This window comes from Excalfactoria chinensis, chromosome 18, assembly GCF_039878825.1.
Source record: "Excalfactoria chinensis isolate bCotChi1 chromosome 18, bCotChi1.hap2, whole genome shotgun sequence".
Classification (NCBI taxonomy): domain Eukaryota; kingdom Metazoa; phylum Chordata; class Aves; order Galliformes; family Phasianidae; genus Excalfactoria; species Excalfactoria chinensis.
The window spans coordinates 3,456,421-3,475,202 of record NC_092842.1 but is presented as its reverse complement, the minus strand read 5'-3'; the positions used below and the strand labels follow the sequence as shown (position 1 = coordinate 3,475,202).

The 18,782-nt window shown below is 50.4% G+C and overlaps 1 protein-coding gene across 1 annotated transcript in view; it reads left to right on the top strand.

Annotated features, from left to right (window-relative positions):
- MEGF9 (multiple EGF like domains 9) overlaps positions 1–18,782 on the top strand; it is a 28,937-nt gene that overhangs the window by 4,815 nt on the left and 5,340 nt on the right. Inside the window, exons 2-3 of the mRNA XM_072352782.1 lie at positions 9,699–9,891; positions 16,022–16,158. Of these exons, the coding sequence (XP_072208883.1) occupies positions 9,699–9,891; positions 16,022–16,158 (330 nt within the window). The remainder of the gene's footprint in view (positions 1–9,698; positions 9,892–16,021; positions 16,159–18,782) is intronic.

Here is an 18,782-nt window from a genome sequence, read left to right as displayed (position 1 = left end):
TGCGGGGTGAGATGTGGTCTGCTTGGGGATGGGATCACCCCAGGAATGCCACCACATCCTTTGCTATGTCCCATGTCTGAGCTCACCCTGCCCACATCCGTCCCATGGGCTGGGAGCCAGGATGGCTGCAGGAGGTGCATCAATGAGCCCAAGGACCAGTACTTCCCTTCCCTGGAGGTAAAGCAGAGGGGAAACGCTGCTTTCTATTTCCTTATTTTTCCAGCCTTGCTGACACCTGCTCACATCCATGGCAAGGCAGGGGCTGAACCCAGTGCCTTTCTATGTGCACACCACATGCAAGGAAGGCACTGTGAGGGCTCCTTCTTGAAAAGCACAAGGATGCAAAGCAGTGTGAGTTGAAAGCCTTCAGAAGGAGGCATCTATTAATTTCTCAGAGCTTTCTGTCAAGATCAGCAAAATATCTCCCTTTCTGGAAAAGATCCTTCTTCATTCAAAGCATTTTCCCCACTGTAAGCAGTTTGTTTGACGTTTTGTTCCCCCCCCCCCCCCCCAAAATTCTTCATAGCTTCATGAAAACCTGCAGTGATTTGTTTTCCTCCTGCTCTCTCTTCCAAAGCAGGTATTTGCTTTTTAGTAAGGCCAGGACTTCCTGTGGGATAGAAAATCCATTTTTCTGTCAGCCATAACTCAGGCCTTTTGTCACTGGGAACAAAGGAAATATTATAGATTTCTTTATATATATATATATATATATATATATGCGCCTCAGAACTGAGACACACCAACCTGACTGCTGCAGGGAGCCATCTGGTTTTGGGAAGGGATGCATTGCTGTGAGTGCTGGGAAGGTGGGCAGGATTTTGGGGTAAGATTCCTACAAACTGGCTCATGGGTTGCATAAGGGATGGAGTGGGGGAATCCCTCCTTGTCTTTGCCTTGAGCAGGTGCAGGGTTGCCCCAGGTTGTTCAGCACTTCCAGCTCAGGATATTCTATGATGCTGTGGAAGTGAAGCTGGAGCACTGTGGATCTTGCCTGGGTTGGGTGTTTGCTCCCTTGGTGTGAGCACATCAGATGCATTTTGGCTGTGGCTGCCCCAGCAGGTTGCAGTGGCTCCATCCTGCTCTGCCTTCCCTCCTGGGCTGCATCTTCCCCAATCCCCCTTTGGTGCTTGGGGAAGGATTTGCTTTGGGTTTGAGCACTGGAGACCTTGATGGTGACCATGACCATCTTCATCTCCCTAGAAGCAGCTGTGTTATTAAATCCTTATTATTTATAAGGAATCTATAATGAAGGTGTGTGTGTCAGAGCTCTGTCCCAGTTTCAGGGCAGGACTCAGGTCCTACAGTGCCTTGCATGATATCCCTGTGGCCTCGTGCCCAGGGAGCAGCACCAGCAGCTTCGGTTGGCGATAAGCGTTGTGACGCAGGCAGCTTAAATACCTGTTCTTGGAGGAAAGCAAACAGCCTCCACCTGCCTCCAGCGTTTCTCCCTTCAAGGGCAGGCTGCACGCCCAACATGGAGCTCCCTGGAAAATATCTTTTATTATTAACGCGCTTGCTTTGGCTCAGTTGCGTTGTTGAGAAATCCAAGCTTGACTCCAGATAATGAATGACAAACATTTGTCTGGGTTTAACTATTTTACTCGGAGCGTTTTGTTTTTTTTCTGTGTTTTGTTTTTTTTCCTCCTGGAAGCTTACTGTAAGCTGTCAGCAGCGTTGCCTGCTGACGTGAGTTATCACTGATGTCCTGTGCTTGGGTCTTCCATTCCTTCTGTTTCTTCTCTTCAGGGGAGGCCTTTGTGCAAATCTAACCCACTGGAAATGGAAAATAAACGAGAGATGGTGTTGTCTCTTAAGGCGTGTGCGTGTGTGGCTGCATCCCTGTTTGGGGTCGTCAATCTGCTGCAGGGCTCGGGGGAGCAGCGGGGATGCCCTCCAAGCCCTACAGATGGGCTCAGCATTGAGCATGCTGGGTTTGTGCTCCGGCCTTGTGCCAGTGCTGCAGCTGGAGGAGAAATCATTGAGGAGAGCTCAGGTGCTTCCAGACATCCCCTCCTCCTCTGGGGACCTCAGGGTGCTGGTACCCAGAAGGTAATGTTGGCTTTTGGCTGCAGATCCCCACCTCCCCCTCCATGTGTTATTTCCCTGATGTGTTCTGTCCCACTCGGTTCCCTTTTCAAAAGTTTGGCTTTTCCTCTTAGGGTTTGCCAGCAGGTTTTGTCTCATTACAGTGTCCACATTCCAGTTCTGCTGGTGCTGGCTGAAAGCAAAGGCTTGGGGAACTCCAGAATGGGATGGCAGCGAGAAGCAAGAACAGAACCAGGTCCCATGCAAAGCATTGCAGGGCCAGCATGAGGCTGGTGTTATAAAATACAGGAATAAAGCCATAAAACCTGGCCAGCAGGAAGCATCCTCTATTCCCTCCTGGGAGGGCATTTTCCTTGTGCTGTTCCAGAGCTCTCCATGCTTGCAGTGCTTCACAGCTTGCAACTACTCACCTGGCAAGAATCGTGGTAAATCCAAATTTGCCTATAGCGTTGTGTTGTCATAGCCTTGAAACCAGACCCAAATGGCAAAACCTGCTTGAAACCAGTTGTGATTACTCATGCCTTGTGCTATCCTTCTCTCCCCGGAGAGTTTCTGCTGTGGTAATTCCGCTCATTGAGCAATGAGACAAAATAGCTTCATTAAACTTGGAACCGAGTTCTTGAGAACCAGAACTCCCAGGCTTTGGGTTGCTGGGAGGTTTTCTTCTCTCCTCCTCTGCAGAGGTGTTAAATTGAATGCAAGGAAGGGAGAATACCATGGCAGGGCTGTTGGAACTACTAGGTGGTCTTTAAGGTCTCCTCCACCCTAAGCCAGTCTATGGTTCTATGATACTTTGCTGTTTTGCAGTGAGGAGTGGAACTTTGTGTTTGTTTACTTGGAGTTGGGGGGAAAAAAGAAGGAAAGAAAACGATGTAGCAAATGAATCCTGTACTGTTGTGGCTTCACCTGATCTCTGAGCTGAGCATGCAGTGAGCTGAGAGGGATGGGGTGTGTGGGGGTCTTCCCTCAGGCTCTGCAAAGCGCCTCTTCATTAACACATTCAGTAAGTGTTTATTAACATTAAGGGATAAAAGAAGCCTTTGTTAGAGGATCTGTCCCTTTGCTGCTCCAGCGGAGGAGCTGAAGCTTGAAAGGAGCTGCCTTGGCCACCTGCTGGAGATGCTGATGGAAGTTTGCATTCCAGATTTTCTCCACAGGCTTAAACTCAGAATAGCCTGCAGCCCTGCAAAGCCAGCCTGTGCATTTTCATATTGAATTCTGTATTGATTGCACGTCCGTGCTGTTGCTTCTGGCATCTCCATGCTGTTGCTCCGTATTTTCTTCCAGTGTGACGGCTTGAAACGAGAGAGGAGTGCTGATGGTGCTCAAGGAGGTGTGTTAAAGCTATAGAGATGATTTCTGAGCAAGGTGCTGACATACAGCAGACTGGGCCTGGTCCATCCCTTCCCATCTAGAGGGCCCTGAGGGTGGCAGTCAGGTGCCATGGAGCTCTTGGACCCCATTGCTGGGCCTGGTGTGGGGGTGAGGCCTTCTTTGACATCGTGTGTGTTTGACCTGTTGGTGCTTTTATGCCTTTGGTTGAATGGTGGGAGCTTTCCTGCACTGGAGCCCCAGCAGCAGGGTTCTGCAAGGGCAATGTGTAGCAGATCAGCCATGGTGGTCAAGGATGTCACCTTTGCTGGAGATCTGGGCTGCTCAGGAGACCCGAGTGCTTTACGTGGGGCTGGTGGCTGCATCTGCCATCCTCGGTGGGCAGCTGATAAATGGGAGCTTGATGAGATGCTTTTAATTAGGGGAGAGCCCTTGGGAGCCTCAGCTGAGAACATGAGTGCTTTGCACCACGCATCAACATAGTCCAAATCACTGACAACAAATTAACTCCAGGAGAAGGCCGGAGGGCAAAGCTCTGAGATAACAAAGCTTCTGTGGGGCTTTGGGCAGCATCAGGGATTTCACGCTGTGTCAGCAGTCAGCAAATTTGGGTGTGATGTTGGGGCTGCATGCCAAGTGCTGGGCTGAACATTCCCATCCGTGTGCCTGGAAGCTGAGCTCTGTGTCCTTGGTGACACTTCTGCCTCAGTCCTCAGCATTTATGTTCATCAGTTGGCTTTGTCCCTTCACCCAGTGGCTGACCATTTAGTCCCAGTAGGGCAGCTTGTTGTTGTTGTTCCCTTTGGCAGTGGGATGGACTTGCAGTGCTGGAGCATCCCCCAGAAGATGAACAGCAGCAGGATGCAGGGCTGCAGGTGGGCAGCCCTGGGAAGGTTAGCATGCTTGCTGTAGAATAACATCTGGCTTTGAAAATCAGGGAAGAAACTGAGCCCTGGCCCTCAAAGAATGGGAAAGGAGGCAGCAGTCTTCTACCTGCTCCTAACCCAGCATTCTTGCTGCTGGTGCATGCAGCAGAGCTCATATGCTGCGCGGGTGCTGGCATGGATGGCTCCTGCCCAAGGTTAGCGCCGTTAAAGCTCCGGTATAAATTAATGCACTCGTTCATTAGCTTCAATTCCCCACAGCGCTGAGCAAAGTTTGTGAATTTAATTACTTTTTGCAGGGATCTGAGCACACAGAGACTGGAGCAGCTGATTATAGTTTGTATTATTCATGCAAGCTTTTTTTTTTAATCCCTCTCTCCTCGAGGACGTGGCGGATAGATACCAAAATTGAAGCGTGCTCATAAATCCCCGGCCTGTGCGAGGTGCCTTCAGCTTCCATCTGAAAGGGTTTGCTGACAAAACGACCGAGGTTCCTGCGGTCCAAAGGGAGTGTGCCTTGCAGGATTGAGCTTCCCAAACTGCTTTGGCAGGTGTGTGCCAAGGTTACGTCTCGTCTTGTTTGCTTCCAACCTCCCAGCTCGGCCGTGTCGCACTCTGGGTGGTAAAAAAAAAAAAACACCCCATTTTTTAAACAGCAAAGGCAGAATATTTATATGGTTGCAGACGTTTGTGAAAATATTAGTGTGAAAATAGAAGCAAGTGAAGGAAAACGCCAACGAAACTATTTCTGAATTGATGAAAAGGATCAAGGCTGGTTTGTATTAACTGCGGGGATTGGGATCGCTCAACATTCATTTGGTCTGTTTGATGTTGCTGCAGCTTCTTGTATCATAAACATTTTAGGGCTGCATTCTTTATATGAAAATGACTTCCAAATACTGTGCGAGAGACCCGGAGGATTTCTCTGTGTATGGGAACTCAGTGTTGGGTGTGAATTGCTTCCCACAGTGGTGGGGTCCCGGCTGCCCAGGGCTCTGTGTCCCAGCAGGGCTGTTGGGTCGTGCAACCTGTGTTTGTTAGTTGATCTTGTGCCTGTTGGCAGGGTTTGATGCTTCAGTCGCACACCTGTGTGTCTGGCTGCTTTGACACACGTTGCTCGGGAAGGAGCTGGTTCAAAGCTTGCTGTGCAGGTTGCTGGCTTGTTCAGCATCAAAAAGGACAGCAGAACAACAAATTGCTTCGTGCCTGCGCTGCACGGAGAAGCTTTCACCAACTGCTAGGAAACCAAATGCCTGCATGTTTGACTGCAGGTGCAGGAAAGGAACAAAAATAACTCATGCTCCATGTCTTTGGGTTTGTTTAAGGCCTGCTGCTTGTTGCTGTGCTCCGATAGGGCATGGGGATGACCAGGAGCCATATGCAGCTCTTGGAAACCCAGGAGCAGTGACTGTCTTGGCTGCACCCCAGCCGCCTGCCCCACGCTGATGGAAGTGCTGTTGGCGACCCAGAACTGGCACCTTGACGTCGTGTTTCTTTCCAAGTGATAAGAGATGGATTTAATCTGATTTAATTGTCCTCAACAAACATGTTTAATCTTTTAACGATATTACAAGCGGTGTATAAGCATTGAGAAATCCTTGTCTTTTCTCCCCTATTGACCCACGCAATCCTTTTATGGAACGACACAAGTGATTCCTGTAAAGCTCTTAACAGCATTAACATGAGCAGTGCTGCTCTGTGTGCTGGCAGCATGCTAGAATTCATGGCGAGGAGCTGTCAGGGGGATTGCCAGGCTGGGGCTGTGCCTTAGAGGGATGTGGGCACAGCCCTGATGCTGGAGCTCAGGGAGCGTTGGGACATTGCTCTCAGCCATAGGGTTTGAATGCAGTTCAGGGTTTAAGGATGTCTCCAGCAAATATAGGATTTATACAGGCATCTTGATGCATCTCACAGCTATTCCTTCTTTTGCTGTTTTGTTTTCAGTGGCTTTTAAATTATTTACTCATTAAGTGCCTTTGTTGGAAGAAAGAGTCACGCTTAAAGCACATGCAAGGACCAAAAACACAGCATGTCCAATAGGATGCAGTAAAATATATGATTCAGAAAGCAATTTTTGCACTGCAAGGAGCCCTCCAGGACAGCCAGCTGGAGGCTGTGCTGTGCACGCAATAGAAATGCTCACTAAAAGCAGCCCTGAGGCTGGGTGCTGGGCTCAGCGCTGTGTTCTGTGCCTCAGGGCATGGCTGGGGATGTGTTTGGTCCATCAGTGCATGCACAGATCCCAGCAGGTTCCTCATTGTGTTGGTGCTGCTGAGCAGATCTTACAGTAATCCTACAGCAACGGTGTGCATCCAGTAGGGTGAAAATCCAGGAGTGACTCTTTTCCGGTTTATTGGCAACCTGTGACTTTTGCATAGTAATTATTCAGTTCAGGCTTGCTGCTGGCTGTAATTGCACTTTAAATCTGGGTCTTCTGCACTGTGAGCAGCGTGCCTGTTGCTGCAGCGCGTTGGGAACCTGCTCTGTTCCTCCAGCTGCCTCCGTGGATCTGGCAGTGAGTGGTGAAGGTTGAAATGCAGCTCGTGGTGGGAGTGATGTTTCCTTTTTCTGGCTGGAGGAGTAGCAGCACGTGGGAAGGGTGCACGCTTTTATAGCGCCTCTATTCAGGGATCTCACAGTGTCACTGGGCTAATTAGAGCCTATCGATGCCTTTGTGAGGGAAGGTGGTGGTTCTTATCATTGAGAGCTGAGTGCTGAAGGATGGAAGGGGAGGAAACCACGATGCTTTAGAAGTGGAGCTATGGGTGGGGAAACTAAGGCAGCGAAGGGAGAGAGCGTGGTGAGGAGCTCAGAGCAGGGCTGTGGCCCCAGGGGCTTTGCTGTGCCTGCTGCTGAAGGCAACCAAACCCAGTACCTCCAGCCCAGCTTCCTCTGACCCTTCTCATTGGGCAGAAGCTCTTGGGGAGGTGTTTGTGAAGGTTATCTTCAAAAGCAAAGTGTCTGCTTGACAGAACAGAATAAAGGCTCCGAGTACCTGGGACCAGCCAGGAGTCGGGGCAGCAGTCCCTGATCTTTTTCTCCCATCCCCACTTTCTGTGACGTGTTCCCACACCTCAAAGGCAGAAGCTTTGTTACCACGTTCCCTTTCCGCCTGCGGATCCTATTTGCTTTTTCCAACCCGGCAGCCGTCAGAACGCCAAAGTGTTGTCTGAATTAAGCCTGGGGTTTTCATAGTCTGGTTCATCATCATGTCAAACCCTGACGCTGCGCTCGCCGCCGGGTTTTGATGCTGCTGTCTGCTGCTCCTCTGCTTCCCACCAAAGGGCATTGAGGGCATGTTTGGAATCCATCAGCCGGGTGCAGCGGACTTTTGTCCTTGGGGTACAATGTGTGACGCTTCTCCATTTCCAATAGTCCTTCTGGGTGCTTGAGGGAGGAAGGCCACTCAGGGCAGCTGCCCCTGGGGAGGTCTGTGCTGGCCCGGTCGTGCTGTGCCTTGCACCCAGGGGCAATTATTTCCCAGGTCCCTCCAGCCTGCCAACACAAAGCTCCTTTTGCCTGCGTTGGTTTGGATTCTTGCAGCATTGCTTGCTGTATGGGGAATGTGGAACCAGTGCCGTCTGTGTTGCTATTGAGCTCGGCTGCTAGAGCTGAGCTGCCTCCAGGTTTGGACCTGAATTTGTGCAGCTTTGGTGGGTAGAGACCCGCAAAAGAAAAGGGGAAGAATAAAAAGTCACTGGGATGATAGTGTGTGTTGGAAGGTTTACAGCTCCCAAAGCCCGAGGGAGCCTCGGCCCTGCCCATGGAAGGAAAATGCCATGATCTATATTACAAGATCTGTAGCTGATACCATTGCTGAGCTCAGCCTGCAGCCTTTGGGATCGCAGTGCCTGGGGGTGGCCCAGCCCCAGCTCTTACCTCCTATTCGGCTCCTGTCCTGTCGTACATCATGGCCACAAAGCCAGGTTCGTATCCTCCTTCAGCACAGCTCTGTCAGCTACAGCACAGAATGAGCTTTGAGCGGTATTTAGATGTGTTTTTGACAGACTCCAGTGCAGGTGCTGCGTTGGCTCAATGCATGTTTTCATGCCTTGCTCTGGCAAAAGCCCAATACCCACATGGATGAGGTTCCACTGGGTTGATTGAGCTGAGAGTTGGACTCTTGTGTGAAGTGAGTTCTGGAGGGGTGGTTGTGGGTCCCGGGGTGTTTGTCCTACTTGCTGGCACCAGCTTCACAGGTATATAACACCAAGTGACCTCCATGGGGATGACTTCCCGGGTGGAGCAGCAAAGCCAAATAACTCCTCTTTTTGAGATGTATGTATGTTGAGAGAAAGCAGACAAGCAGTCAAAGCAAGGCGAGGTATTTAACAAGCAGCTGTGGTTCACTGGGGCACAAGCATGCAGTGTAAGTGTTAAATAACCTTAGGTTCTAGCACTGACACTGAGCTACAGTGTTGGGTCCTCATGGGGTGCTTGGAGCTTGGTTGAAGTCAGGTTTTCATGTGCTGGGGGCCTGTCCTCTCCCCTCTGCAAAGTGCCCCAAATGGGACTTTCCTCAGGGAATAACAAACAGCAGCGCTTGCGTAAAGCCCTGATGTGCTCTTTCTGAAAATAATCCTTGTTTATAATTCACAGTTGGCAGTAAAAGACTGTAAATTATTAAGGCACCAAATACTTTGCAGTGAAGAAGCGGAGATAAACCTCGTGTCAGAAACAAATTGCTGGGGAGGTTGTTCTTTGCTGTGTTAGGTGCTTGAAGATATTACGAGAAATAAAGTGCGTGGGGACCGGGAAGGCACTGCTGACTCAGGTTTGTTCCTCACTTAAAACATTGACTGCTTGGTCTCATAGCCTCATGAAGGATGAGCATCCCTGGAGCACGTATGTGGATGTCAGGAGGACGTGTGGGTCTCCAAAGGGCATGTGTGGGTCCATAAAGCTCATGGGCAGCTGATGGTGGCCATCGTGTTATGGGCAAGGCAGGTGGGTCTCTGCTGCCCAGCTCCATCACCCTGTGGTTAAAGCTGTTTCTGTGTTCCCAGCATGGAGCTCAGATCTTGTTGGCTCTCTCCATCCTCTCTCCATGCGCAGTGGTCCTGCCTGGTGCACCATATAGGTGTGTTGAAGATGTCTTTGTTGTAAGGGCAATCCCACTGGTAAACTAGAGATGTGGAGGATCTTACAATTCATGGGTTCTCCACCTGCTAATGGTTTTTAGAGACTGGCCAAGGCAGGTTGGGATCCCTGGAGGTGCTCTGCTTCACCTGGGCCACCTGGAGCAGCTTGCCCAGGACCACCAGCACTGTTACTTTATTCCAATATCACCTACTATGGCTCAGCTCCTGACCAACCACGTAACAAGACAACCACAAACATGATTATATATCTGGATGTGTGTGTCTATACGTGTTTAAGCACTTAGACCCATAATATGGCACACTCCTTTCAGCTTCTCTTTCCCTCTTGCAGGAGAGCCATGCAACTGCAGTGCTGTGGGGAGCAGCGGGTGCCTCGACACTCCTGGACACTGCACCTGTCTGCCAGGCTATGCGGGGCTGCATTGCGAGCGCTGTGCCCACGGCTTCCACCCCGACCACAGCCAACAGCACTGCCTGCCCTGTGCCTGCAGCCCCACTGGTGCCCTCGGACCCAGCTGCGATGAGTGAGTAACCAAATGGTCCCAAGTGGGGTGGGCTTGGGGGGGGGGGGTGGTTTGAGATGCAGAGCAGGTATGGATCATAGAGTTGTGGAATGTCTTGGGGACCTCAAAGATCATCTCATTCCAACCCAATGCCTGCAGATGGGTCATGTTGGCTGGTGCTAATTGGAGGTTATTGGTGGTGGCAGGGGCAAGTGTGGCACTGAGGTCTGCTCTCATCTGCCCTGTGGCTCATTCCCTGCCTGGGCTTTAAACCAGCCTCGTTTAACCTGAGAGAGCTGCTGCAGATGCTCCTGAGTTGCTGCATAACGAATGTGTTCCTCTGCCTGGAATTCTGCTGTGCTGGCATCGCTCTTGTTGTCTTTTGGGGTTTGGTCCGGGTGCCCTCTGTGCTCAGCACCTGCACTCTGCTGCCAAGGCTGGTGCTGAGTCAGAACTGCAGCATCCTGCAGGGACATGCTGTCTGTAAGAATTTCATGCTTTATTTCTTTTCCAAGGGCCCAAGCCCTGCATTATCGGCCCTTTTTCTGGCAACGTACACGATAAAAAGTCAAAACCTAAATGCAGCTCAGCACTTGAATGGAACGACCTTCTTACTGAGAAGGTGGCTCTTGGGGCTGTGGAGTTTTCCACCCTGCTCAGGACTGGGCACACCAGCTGCCGGCTCCTGCTTTGTTGACATTAAAAATACTGCCAGCTGTTTATGGCTGTTATTATGATTGCTATTATTCCTATTATAACTAATGAAAGCAGCAGCCAAGCATTAACTTGCACAGGTTAATTCCTGCACCCTGCCTTAAGAAAAAAGGGCTCGTTGTTGTAAGCAGAGCAGCAGCTTGGTTGTGGCCTCCAGCAGCTCCTGCAGCTGCTGATTTCTGCCAGCCTGGAGCTGGGAGCTCAGGGCAGCAGAACACGAGTGATGCATTGCTGTCAGCTTGCTCAGACTTTTGCCAAAGTGCCTTTTAAAGCAGCGCCGTGTGATGGTTATTGGTATCTCTATCCGTGTGCCATCATCTGGTCAGCTGAAGTGCTGTTTATTAACTAGACCACAAATAAAAATAAAAAAATAAAATAAAAAAAAATCCCCTTTCCTCGGGCAAGCCATTGATCTGGGCAGTGAACATTGACCTGACATGCTGTCACCATGTCTGGGCTCTGCAGCCACTAATCAAAGGTCGCTTTTAGTTTTAGTTCTCCATCTGGGAGTCCCCTCTGGAGGCTGTGAGTCAGCAGGGCCGGGTGCTGCTGTCAGCAGGGCTGTGCTGACGTCCTCTGGCACTGCTGGGTGGGCACCTGCAGTGCAGAGCTGTGCCTGCCTGCCTATCCTGTGTCCTGCTGGGTGTGATGCTCCTGCTGGGCACCATGCCCGGAGCCCAGGATGGGAGCAGTCAGAGCCTCCTCCTGCCGCAGAGGCATCTCAGGGGATGGTGAAACAGCCTTCCTGTGGAAACCTGTCCTCTGTCTGACTCAGTGAGTAACGCAGAGTTCCAGCCTGCAGGAGGCAGCCCACAAAGAGGAGGTACTGAAGGACTTTGCGTCTTCCCCTGGCCAATGCCAGGCAGCCCTGCATGTCCCTGAGGCTCACAGTGCGGTGGTGTCATTGCCCTTGTTTGCCTCTTGCTGGGAGTTCACAGCATGGTGTGCAGCACCTGCTGGCTTTTCTTCCTGGTGGCACGTGAGCAGGCGGCCCCGTGCGGCTGCTGTCACACCCTGTGTGTTGGGAGGTGACGTGGAGAGATGCTGTGAGCCCTGCAGAAAGGCTCAGCACTCAGTTCTCCATTTCTCCTTTCTATGCAGTTGTCTCTTATCACTGTGTTCAGAGAAATTGCTGGTGGAGAGAAGCACCAAGTGGGACCTTGAGGACAAGAGTGTAGCGTGGTTGCTTGTCCCAAAAGAAAACAGGCATGTGTTAAAGTGGGGCTTTGCAGTATTTGATGAGTTGCTCCCACTGCCCGTGCCTCAGTTTCCCCACAAGCAGTGGGGAGCAGGAGCTTCATGTGTTGCCTTTGCAGTTTGCTTCAAGCCCTGGATTGCAGCCTGCATGCTGCTCTGCTCAGTGCCAGCCTGGCAGCTCTGAGGTGCAGCCCTGCTTCATGACTCAGGCTGGTGTAAGCCATGTAGCAAAGATCTGCTGTCACTTGCTTCCATTCTAAGAAGAAAAGGGGAAAAAAAAAAAAGATAATGCATGCATATAAATGCCAAAGTGTTAATTCAGAGATGTTTTGCCCCCTCAAGGGGATCCGATGCTTTATGTTTGCATTAAAAAGAATTAAAGCAGAACATCCCTGAGAGTGTTTGTACATGGCTGTGCCCTGGAGCAGTGAGGCTGGAAGAGGAGCAGCCTCCCCCTGCTTGCTTTCCATCTGCTGGGCTCTGGTTGGAGGGGCTGACCTGGATGAGTTTGCAGGGTTATTGTGATGAGGGTAGGAGCAGCAGCACCAGAGAGTGCCCTTTGTGATGGTCTTTGAGTAAGGGCTGGGGGGAGCTGGGCTTGCAGAGCTGTTTGGGAGGAGAAGGATGCAGTGAGGCCATGGGGAAATGTGAACATGGAACATTGGTTCTGCTTGGAGGCAGTGGGGCAGAACAGGAGCTGGAACCAGGCTGGGCATCTTGTGGTGTGAGGCCATGTGGGGTGGAAATGTGAGGTTTGTTAGAAGAGGCAGATCTGTGGAAATCCATTTGTGGAGCTTCCCCAGCCTCATTCCCAGACCTCCACCCATCCCAGCTCGGAGGGTTGTTGGGGTGAAGGCAGCGGAGTTCTCATTCTGCATGCAGAAAATGCTCATTTCCTGTCATCAGTGTCACCGCACTTAGAAATGTCGTTTTTTAGGCTGGGGTCTGTGTTGCCATCCCATTGTATCCCAGTAAACCACACTGGGAGCCCATCTCAATGCCTTCCAAAAAAATGACCCCCAAAAGCTGTTTTTTTTTCCCCCTATTTCGTATCTGGAATACTGTGTTCTCTTTGTGGATCGGCCAAGCACAAGTGGTGGCTCATTATCTCCAAGCAATGCCTCGTCAGCATCCCTCTGCCAAGAAGGGATGGAAATTGTTACATGTGGACGTCATAAATGCTGAAGAATACCCAGGCAGAACAGCTCTTTTTTTTTGTCTGTGTGCTTTAATTATCCAAACATCTCTTCTATTACCAGCTCCTGTGCTTTACATCTGGTACTTCCCTATAAGCAGGTGGATGTCTTCCCTGCACCCATCTGTATTGGGATGCAGAAGAGAGAGGGAAAGGACTGAGTGAATGGACAGTGGGCAGCAGATTGTCATAATCTCCCCTACAGTAATTTGGGCTGCTCTGAAATCCTGTTATTTGGTTGATTTTCCAGCAGGCTTTGCTGTTCCTGTGTTGCAGGCTTTGCTGTTCCTGTGTTGCAGGCTTGCTGCCCTGGTGAACACCGCCTGCCCTCGCAAAGATACCAGCGCAGCTGTTGGAGCCCTTATGGCTGCTCTGTGGTTTTGGGGAGATGCTCAGCCTGATTTCAGGATGCCCTGTGCCTTCCTTCTCTCTGCATAGAGGGATTTTGGGCACAGAGGGGCTGTGCTGTGCAGAACCATGGGCCCATTCTCCATGGCTGGATCCTGTTCTGAGTCCATTTGAGTTCTGCACTCTGTAGGGCAGCATTGGTCTCTGGAGGCACTGTGCTCTCCTCATTGCCACTGAGCTCCCTCTGAGCACTGAGGCAGTGCTGGGGTGGAGATCCCCAGCTTTCCCAGGGTGGGATGTGGGGTGTCCCTGGCGGGGGGATGCGGCGGCGGGGCTGGACAAGGTGGCCCTTTGACACTCACAGAGCGGCCTTTCAGGGTCCCTCTCCATCGAGGGCTGCCCTCTGACCAGGCGCCCTCCCCCGGCACAGAGTGAGGAATGTGGTGCACAAAGGCCCAATGTTCTGTGCCATAAAGCCCCACTTCTTCTGCCTGCCACAAAGGCAGCTCAGAGCCGGGCACTGCTTCCACGAAAGCGTTCGGACTTCCAATGGCAGAGGGGAGGTGAAACCCAAAGGGGCTTTTCCTGCTCCAGGTGTGCATTGCTCTGTGCTTCTGAATGAAGCAGAGAGGTAGGAAATCCATTCCATGTCGTGCTCTGCACTGACACCTGTGGGTGTGCCCTCCTTCTTACTCTGCTCCACAGTCTTGCCAGCCTCGTATATTAAGAGAAGATTTTAAAGTAAAAGCACCAAAGGTTGGTGCTGGGACACATTGGTTGGCAGCTGGAAAAACATTCAGCATGAATTTCTCCTTTCCCTTCTCCTTGGGAAAGAAAAGAAAGAAGAAAATAAACCATTGGAGCTTGCTAAGGGTTTTCTGTTACACCATTAAACCATGCTCAGCATGCCTCCAAACAGCCCTAAGGCTGTGCTGCTCATGTGCCCATCTATCTTGTGTCTGTCTGTCCCCCTCTCTTTAGGGGTCTCTGTGCAGGAGCGCAGCTCCCATCACAGCTGCAAGCTGCGATTTCTCTTGGACCACAGATATTTTTATGTTTTCATTATTTTCCTTGCGAAGAGGCCTCAAGTTCCTGTGCTGAGCAGTGTGGGGTTTGGACACAGCTCTTTGTATCTGTGTGTCCATCCCCGGCCATCAGTCTTGGCTGGGAGTTACCTGTGATGCTCTGCAGCTTCAGGCCCAGCATGAGGCAGGATGCTACAGAGGTGGGATCCCTTTGTGCCCCGCTCTATGTGCACTCCCAGGCAGGGTTAAAGCTGACTGAGATGTTGGGACCTGGGGCCTGGTTCTGTCCCATCCCATCCCTGCATCACTTCTTTGTCTAGAGCTACAAGCTGGCTCTGAAATGGAGCTGAGCAATTGATGTCGCTGCATCAAAATGTTTCCTCCTCCCTTCCCCCCAAAATGAAATTCCTGTTGTCGGCTCAAAATGCAGCTCCGTTCTCACTGTGCAAGTATTAAACTGTGGCTCTTTTCTTTCAAGTTTCTGGGTTTTTATGGGTACGCTCGGTCTGTTAACAGGACTTTTTTTTTTTTTTTTGTGGTTTCGACGCATTTATATCATTGACCTTTGCTTTAAAAAGTGTCTGACAGCCCTTACTGGGCTGGGGCTATGAAAAGGAGTGTTGTAAGGGGGCTTTATTCTATGGAAGCAATGACCACAGGGAAAGCTTTATATTTGCTGAGTGATTTAATTCTTGCACATGCAGAACCTGGCTCTGTGCCATATGTAACATGTAGAGAAAAGGTCTGCTTGAGAGCCATTAAAATTAAACTTTTCCAAACCCTTTTTGTTGTTGTTGTTTTTAGTAAAAAAAAAGCTTGCTTTCTTGTTATTTTTATGCTCACCAGTAAAATCAAGGGACTCTGCCCCAAAATGCTCCATTGAGTGGAGTCAGTGGGGAAATAAAGCTTTAAAAAATGATGTGGGAAATGATGATGTCCAAGGAAAGATGCAGGAGGGTGTCAGTAAATATAAGCATGATCATAAGGTAAGAGGCAATAAAACGGGGCTCTGGACTCTGGGAAATCCTCATACTGTTGTCTTTCCCTGCTTGGCTCTTCCCATCCCCTGCCCTCTTATAGGAATATCTGCCCAGCGATGGCCAGAAGCAAATAAAACCAAACTGTTTGCTTTCTGTTTGCTCTCCGTTGTAAACGCTGTGACGACATTTGGATTAATGTCAGGCCTTGTGAAAAGCTTTTCAAGAAGTCAAATGTTTGGAGCTGCTTCATGGCATCATCCCTTTGAATTCTGCATCTGCCTGCTTCAGTTCTGGATAATGGTCTGAAGAGCCAGGAAACATCGCGTTGTTGTAATCAGTCCATTAAATGTGCCTGAAATTTTGTAGTCTGCAAGTGTTTAATTGTGCAGCCTCCTGGGCTGACTGCTGCATTTCGGTGTGCCTTGCTCTTCCTTTAGCAAGCAATGGAGAAAGAACAGTGGGGTGTGGGCACGAAGGCACTGCTAAATGCTGGGGGAAGGAAGGGGTGAGCAGGGGCTGCATCCCGTGGTGCCTATTGGGTGCTCTGTAGGTTGTGGTGCCCGCACTGATCCCCTCGTCCTGCAGGGGATCAACCTGACCATCCCTCTGCATTACAGGGAGTTGGACCTGATGGCTTTTAAAGGTCTCTTTTTATGACTTAATGATTTCACTGCTTGTTTCTCTCTGTGCAGCGATGGGAAGTGCCAGTGCAAAGTCGGTGTGACGGACCTGAAGTGTGACCGGTGCAGTGATGGGTACTACAGAGCCAACAGCACCTGCGAGCCGTGCCAGTGCAACAACCACTCCAACACCTGTGACCGTGTAACAGGTAACGCTGCCTTCCCCTCCCGAGCCTGCAAGCTTTGCCTTCTTTGTCTCCTTTCCCTATTTCACTCGCCCCACTGATCTGCATCTTTGTGCTTTGAGTGCTCAGGATCATCACTGTGAGGCTGAAATTAAGATGTAGGGCAGGGCTGGAGGGAGTGCTGTTCCCAGTGAAGCTGATAAAGGCTGTGTTATTTGCTCCAGGCTGCAGCGCAAAGCCTTTATCCTGCAGTCTCTATCGGAAATCAGTGCTCCATTGTTCTCCTGCACAAACACAACACGGGCTCTTAAGGAGCTTTTGTTTCACTGCTGTTTACCTGGAAACATATACCATGCTGGCAGTGACGTAAGGGGACTGTTATTGCCACAGATAACGTAATTAGTGCTGGGAAAAAACTGGCAACATCTAATTACTATTGCTTACTTCTTCTGAATTTGCTTTGTTTGTTATCCTTGATCACCCTTTTGGCTGTCTCTTGTGCATACAGGTGCTGATGGGGTGAAAGTGTTGAGGCATCTGTACTTGGGTGGTATATGGGAAGATGGGGAGGCTGAGCTGCTCCAGGTCTGCACTCCTTAGAGTTGAATTCATTCATTCCTACTCTGAACTTCAAGCATGGTTTTATGTTCTCTTGATATTGCAGGATATGAGCTTGTAGCTAAAGCTGTGCACACATCAGCTGTTATGCTGATTTGGAGCTGGCTGTGTGGGTTTTGTGAAGGAGTGAGATAATCTGCTCTTCCTTCTTCTCCCACGACGATCCCCCTCTCTTGATTCAAACCCCAGTACAGCCCTGGCCTCTGCAGCTCTGCAAAGAAAAGCTCTCATTTCAATTAACAAGCTATTGTTGATTTGACAAAAATCCTTTTTTTCCTCCCTTTTCCTCCATCTGCTTTATTTGCTGCCGGAGATGGGGGAACCCAACAAAACCAGAACAGAGAACAGTCGATAAAGACGAGCTCCGACGTCTAACAAGTAACACAGTGCTCTCAGCCTGCTCTAGAGACTGCACTTTGTGTGACCTCCCCAGCTTCACATCCACTGTGTGCAGTCTTTGTCAAATTTGCAAGGCTTTTTTCCGTATTAATGCTGTCCTTTGGGCTCCCTCTGGCGGCTCCTCACAGCCTGGCTCAGCTCAGCTCTGCCCAGGAGAAATATTTAGAATTATTGGGCTGGAAATTGGGCAGCCAGAAGTCCCCACGTGGTCCTGCTTCCTCTGCTGTGACCCTCATGCCTGGTGTTGGGGCTGTGTGGCTTCAGTTGTATCCAGCTGGGGTTCAGCCAGCCCTGAGCTGTCCCCAGGGTGTTATCAGGGTGGGAAGAGCTATTAATTATTAAGGCTTTCCAACATTGATACTCGATTGCTGTGCACGGCTGAGCAACCTGCTGACTCATTGGAAGTGCAGCCATTTCACAGGGCAGATAAATGCTGGTAATTTCCATGGGCAGGAAAGACATTGGGCTTGAAATAACCACAGCTGTATAGAGCACACAGGTGTGAGCTCAGATTTATGCCTCACTGAAGCCTGCAGAGCACAGTTCAAGGCACCCTTGGTGCTGATGGAGCATTCTGGCTTTCCAGGAGTGGCTCTGCACAGGGCAGCCTGGCAAAGCAGCTGACTGAGGGCTGCAGCTGTGGGAACAGGGAGCAGGAGGTGATTTCCCCTCTAACTCTGCACCTCTCCCACAAAAGCCACCAGCTCGTGTCTGGCAGGCACCCGGGAGCAGATCAAACTGTGTGGGAGCTGATGCCGAGCAAGCATCCTGAGTCACCAGGGTGCTGCCGGCGCTACTGTGGGTGAATCAGCCACTTCCCCAGTTCAGCAGCTAACCAGGGTTTGCTTCGTCTCCTTGGTGCTGGACTTGGGATGCTCAGCTGCAAAGTCATCGCTATGCAAGGAGAGGAGCAGGAGCCATGCAGTGGGCTTCCATGGGAGACAAACTGCTTCAAAATTAATGAGAAAATCTGCTGTGGTTACGTTAATAGTCAGCATTAAACCAGTTCAGGATATTAGATGTGGTTAGCACTGATAGGAGCAGCACTGCTGGCCTAGCTCAGGGAACCTCCTGTTGGTGCTCAGAGGTGCAGTGGATGTGTAGTGCTAGCCTGGGTTGTTACAAGAAGGCTGTTGCATTTTCAGAGTCTTATGCAGGGGATTTAATCAAATAAGCATCCCTCAGGTCACCGCCACCTCCAAGAGCAGCCTGCTGAATTACAGGATGTTCCTGTTGATGGATGGCCTTGTGGTCGATTTTTCTTTCTTTGTTCACAATAATATCAAAATGCAATTTAGAGGGCCATTAGGATACAGCCTCCATGAGACACAGCTTGTCAGTTTTCTGATTCAGGGGCTTCCCCTGGCAGGTCTCCTTTGTCCCTGCAGGAAGGTCACCGATTGCTGCTGGCTCATGCCCATGATAGACATTCCTCCTGTGCTAGGAATGGGGGGAGCTGGATCCACACGGGTGGTATGCAGCTTTTGGCCCCCACAGTGCTGCAGTGGCATTTGTTCATCAGCTCTGTAGTGTGGGTATGCGAAAAGATGCAAAGGCATAAGCTGGAGGGAGGTCCCCTTGCAAAAGTGGAGGAGTTTAAGCATTGCCATCCTGGCTTGCTGTCACAGATA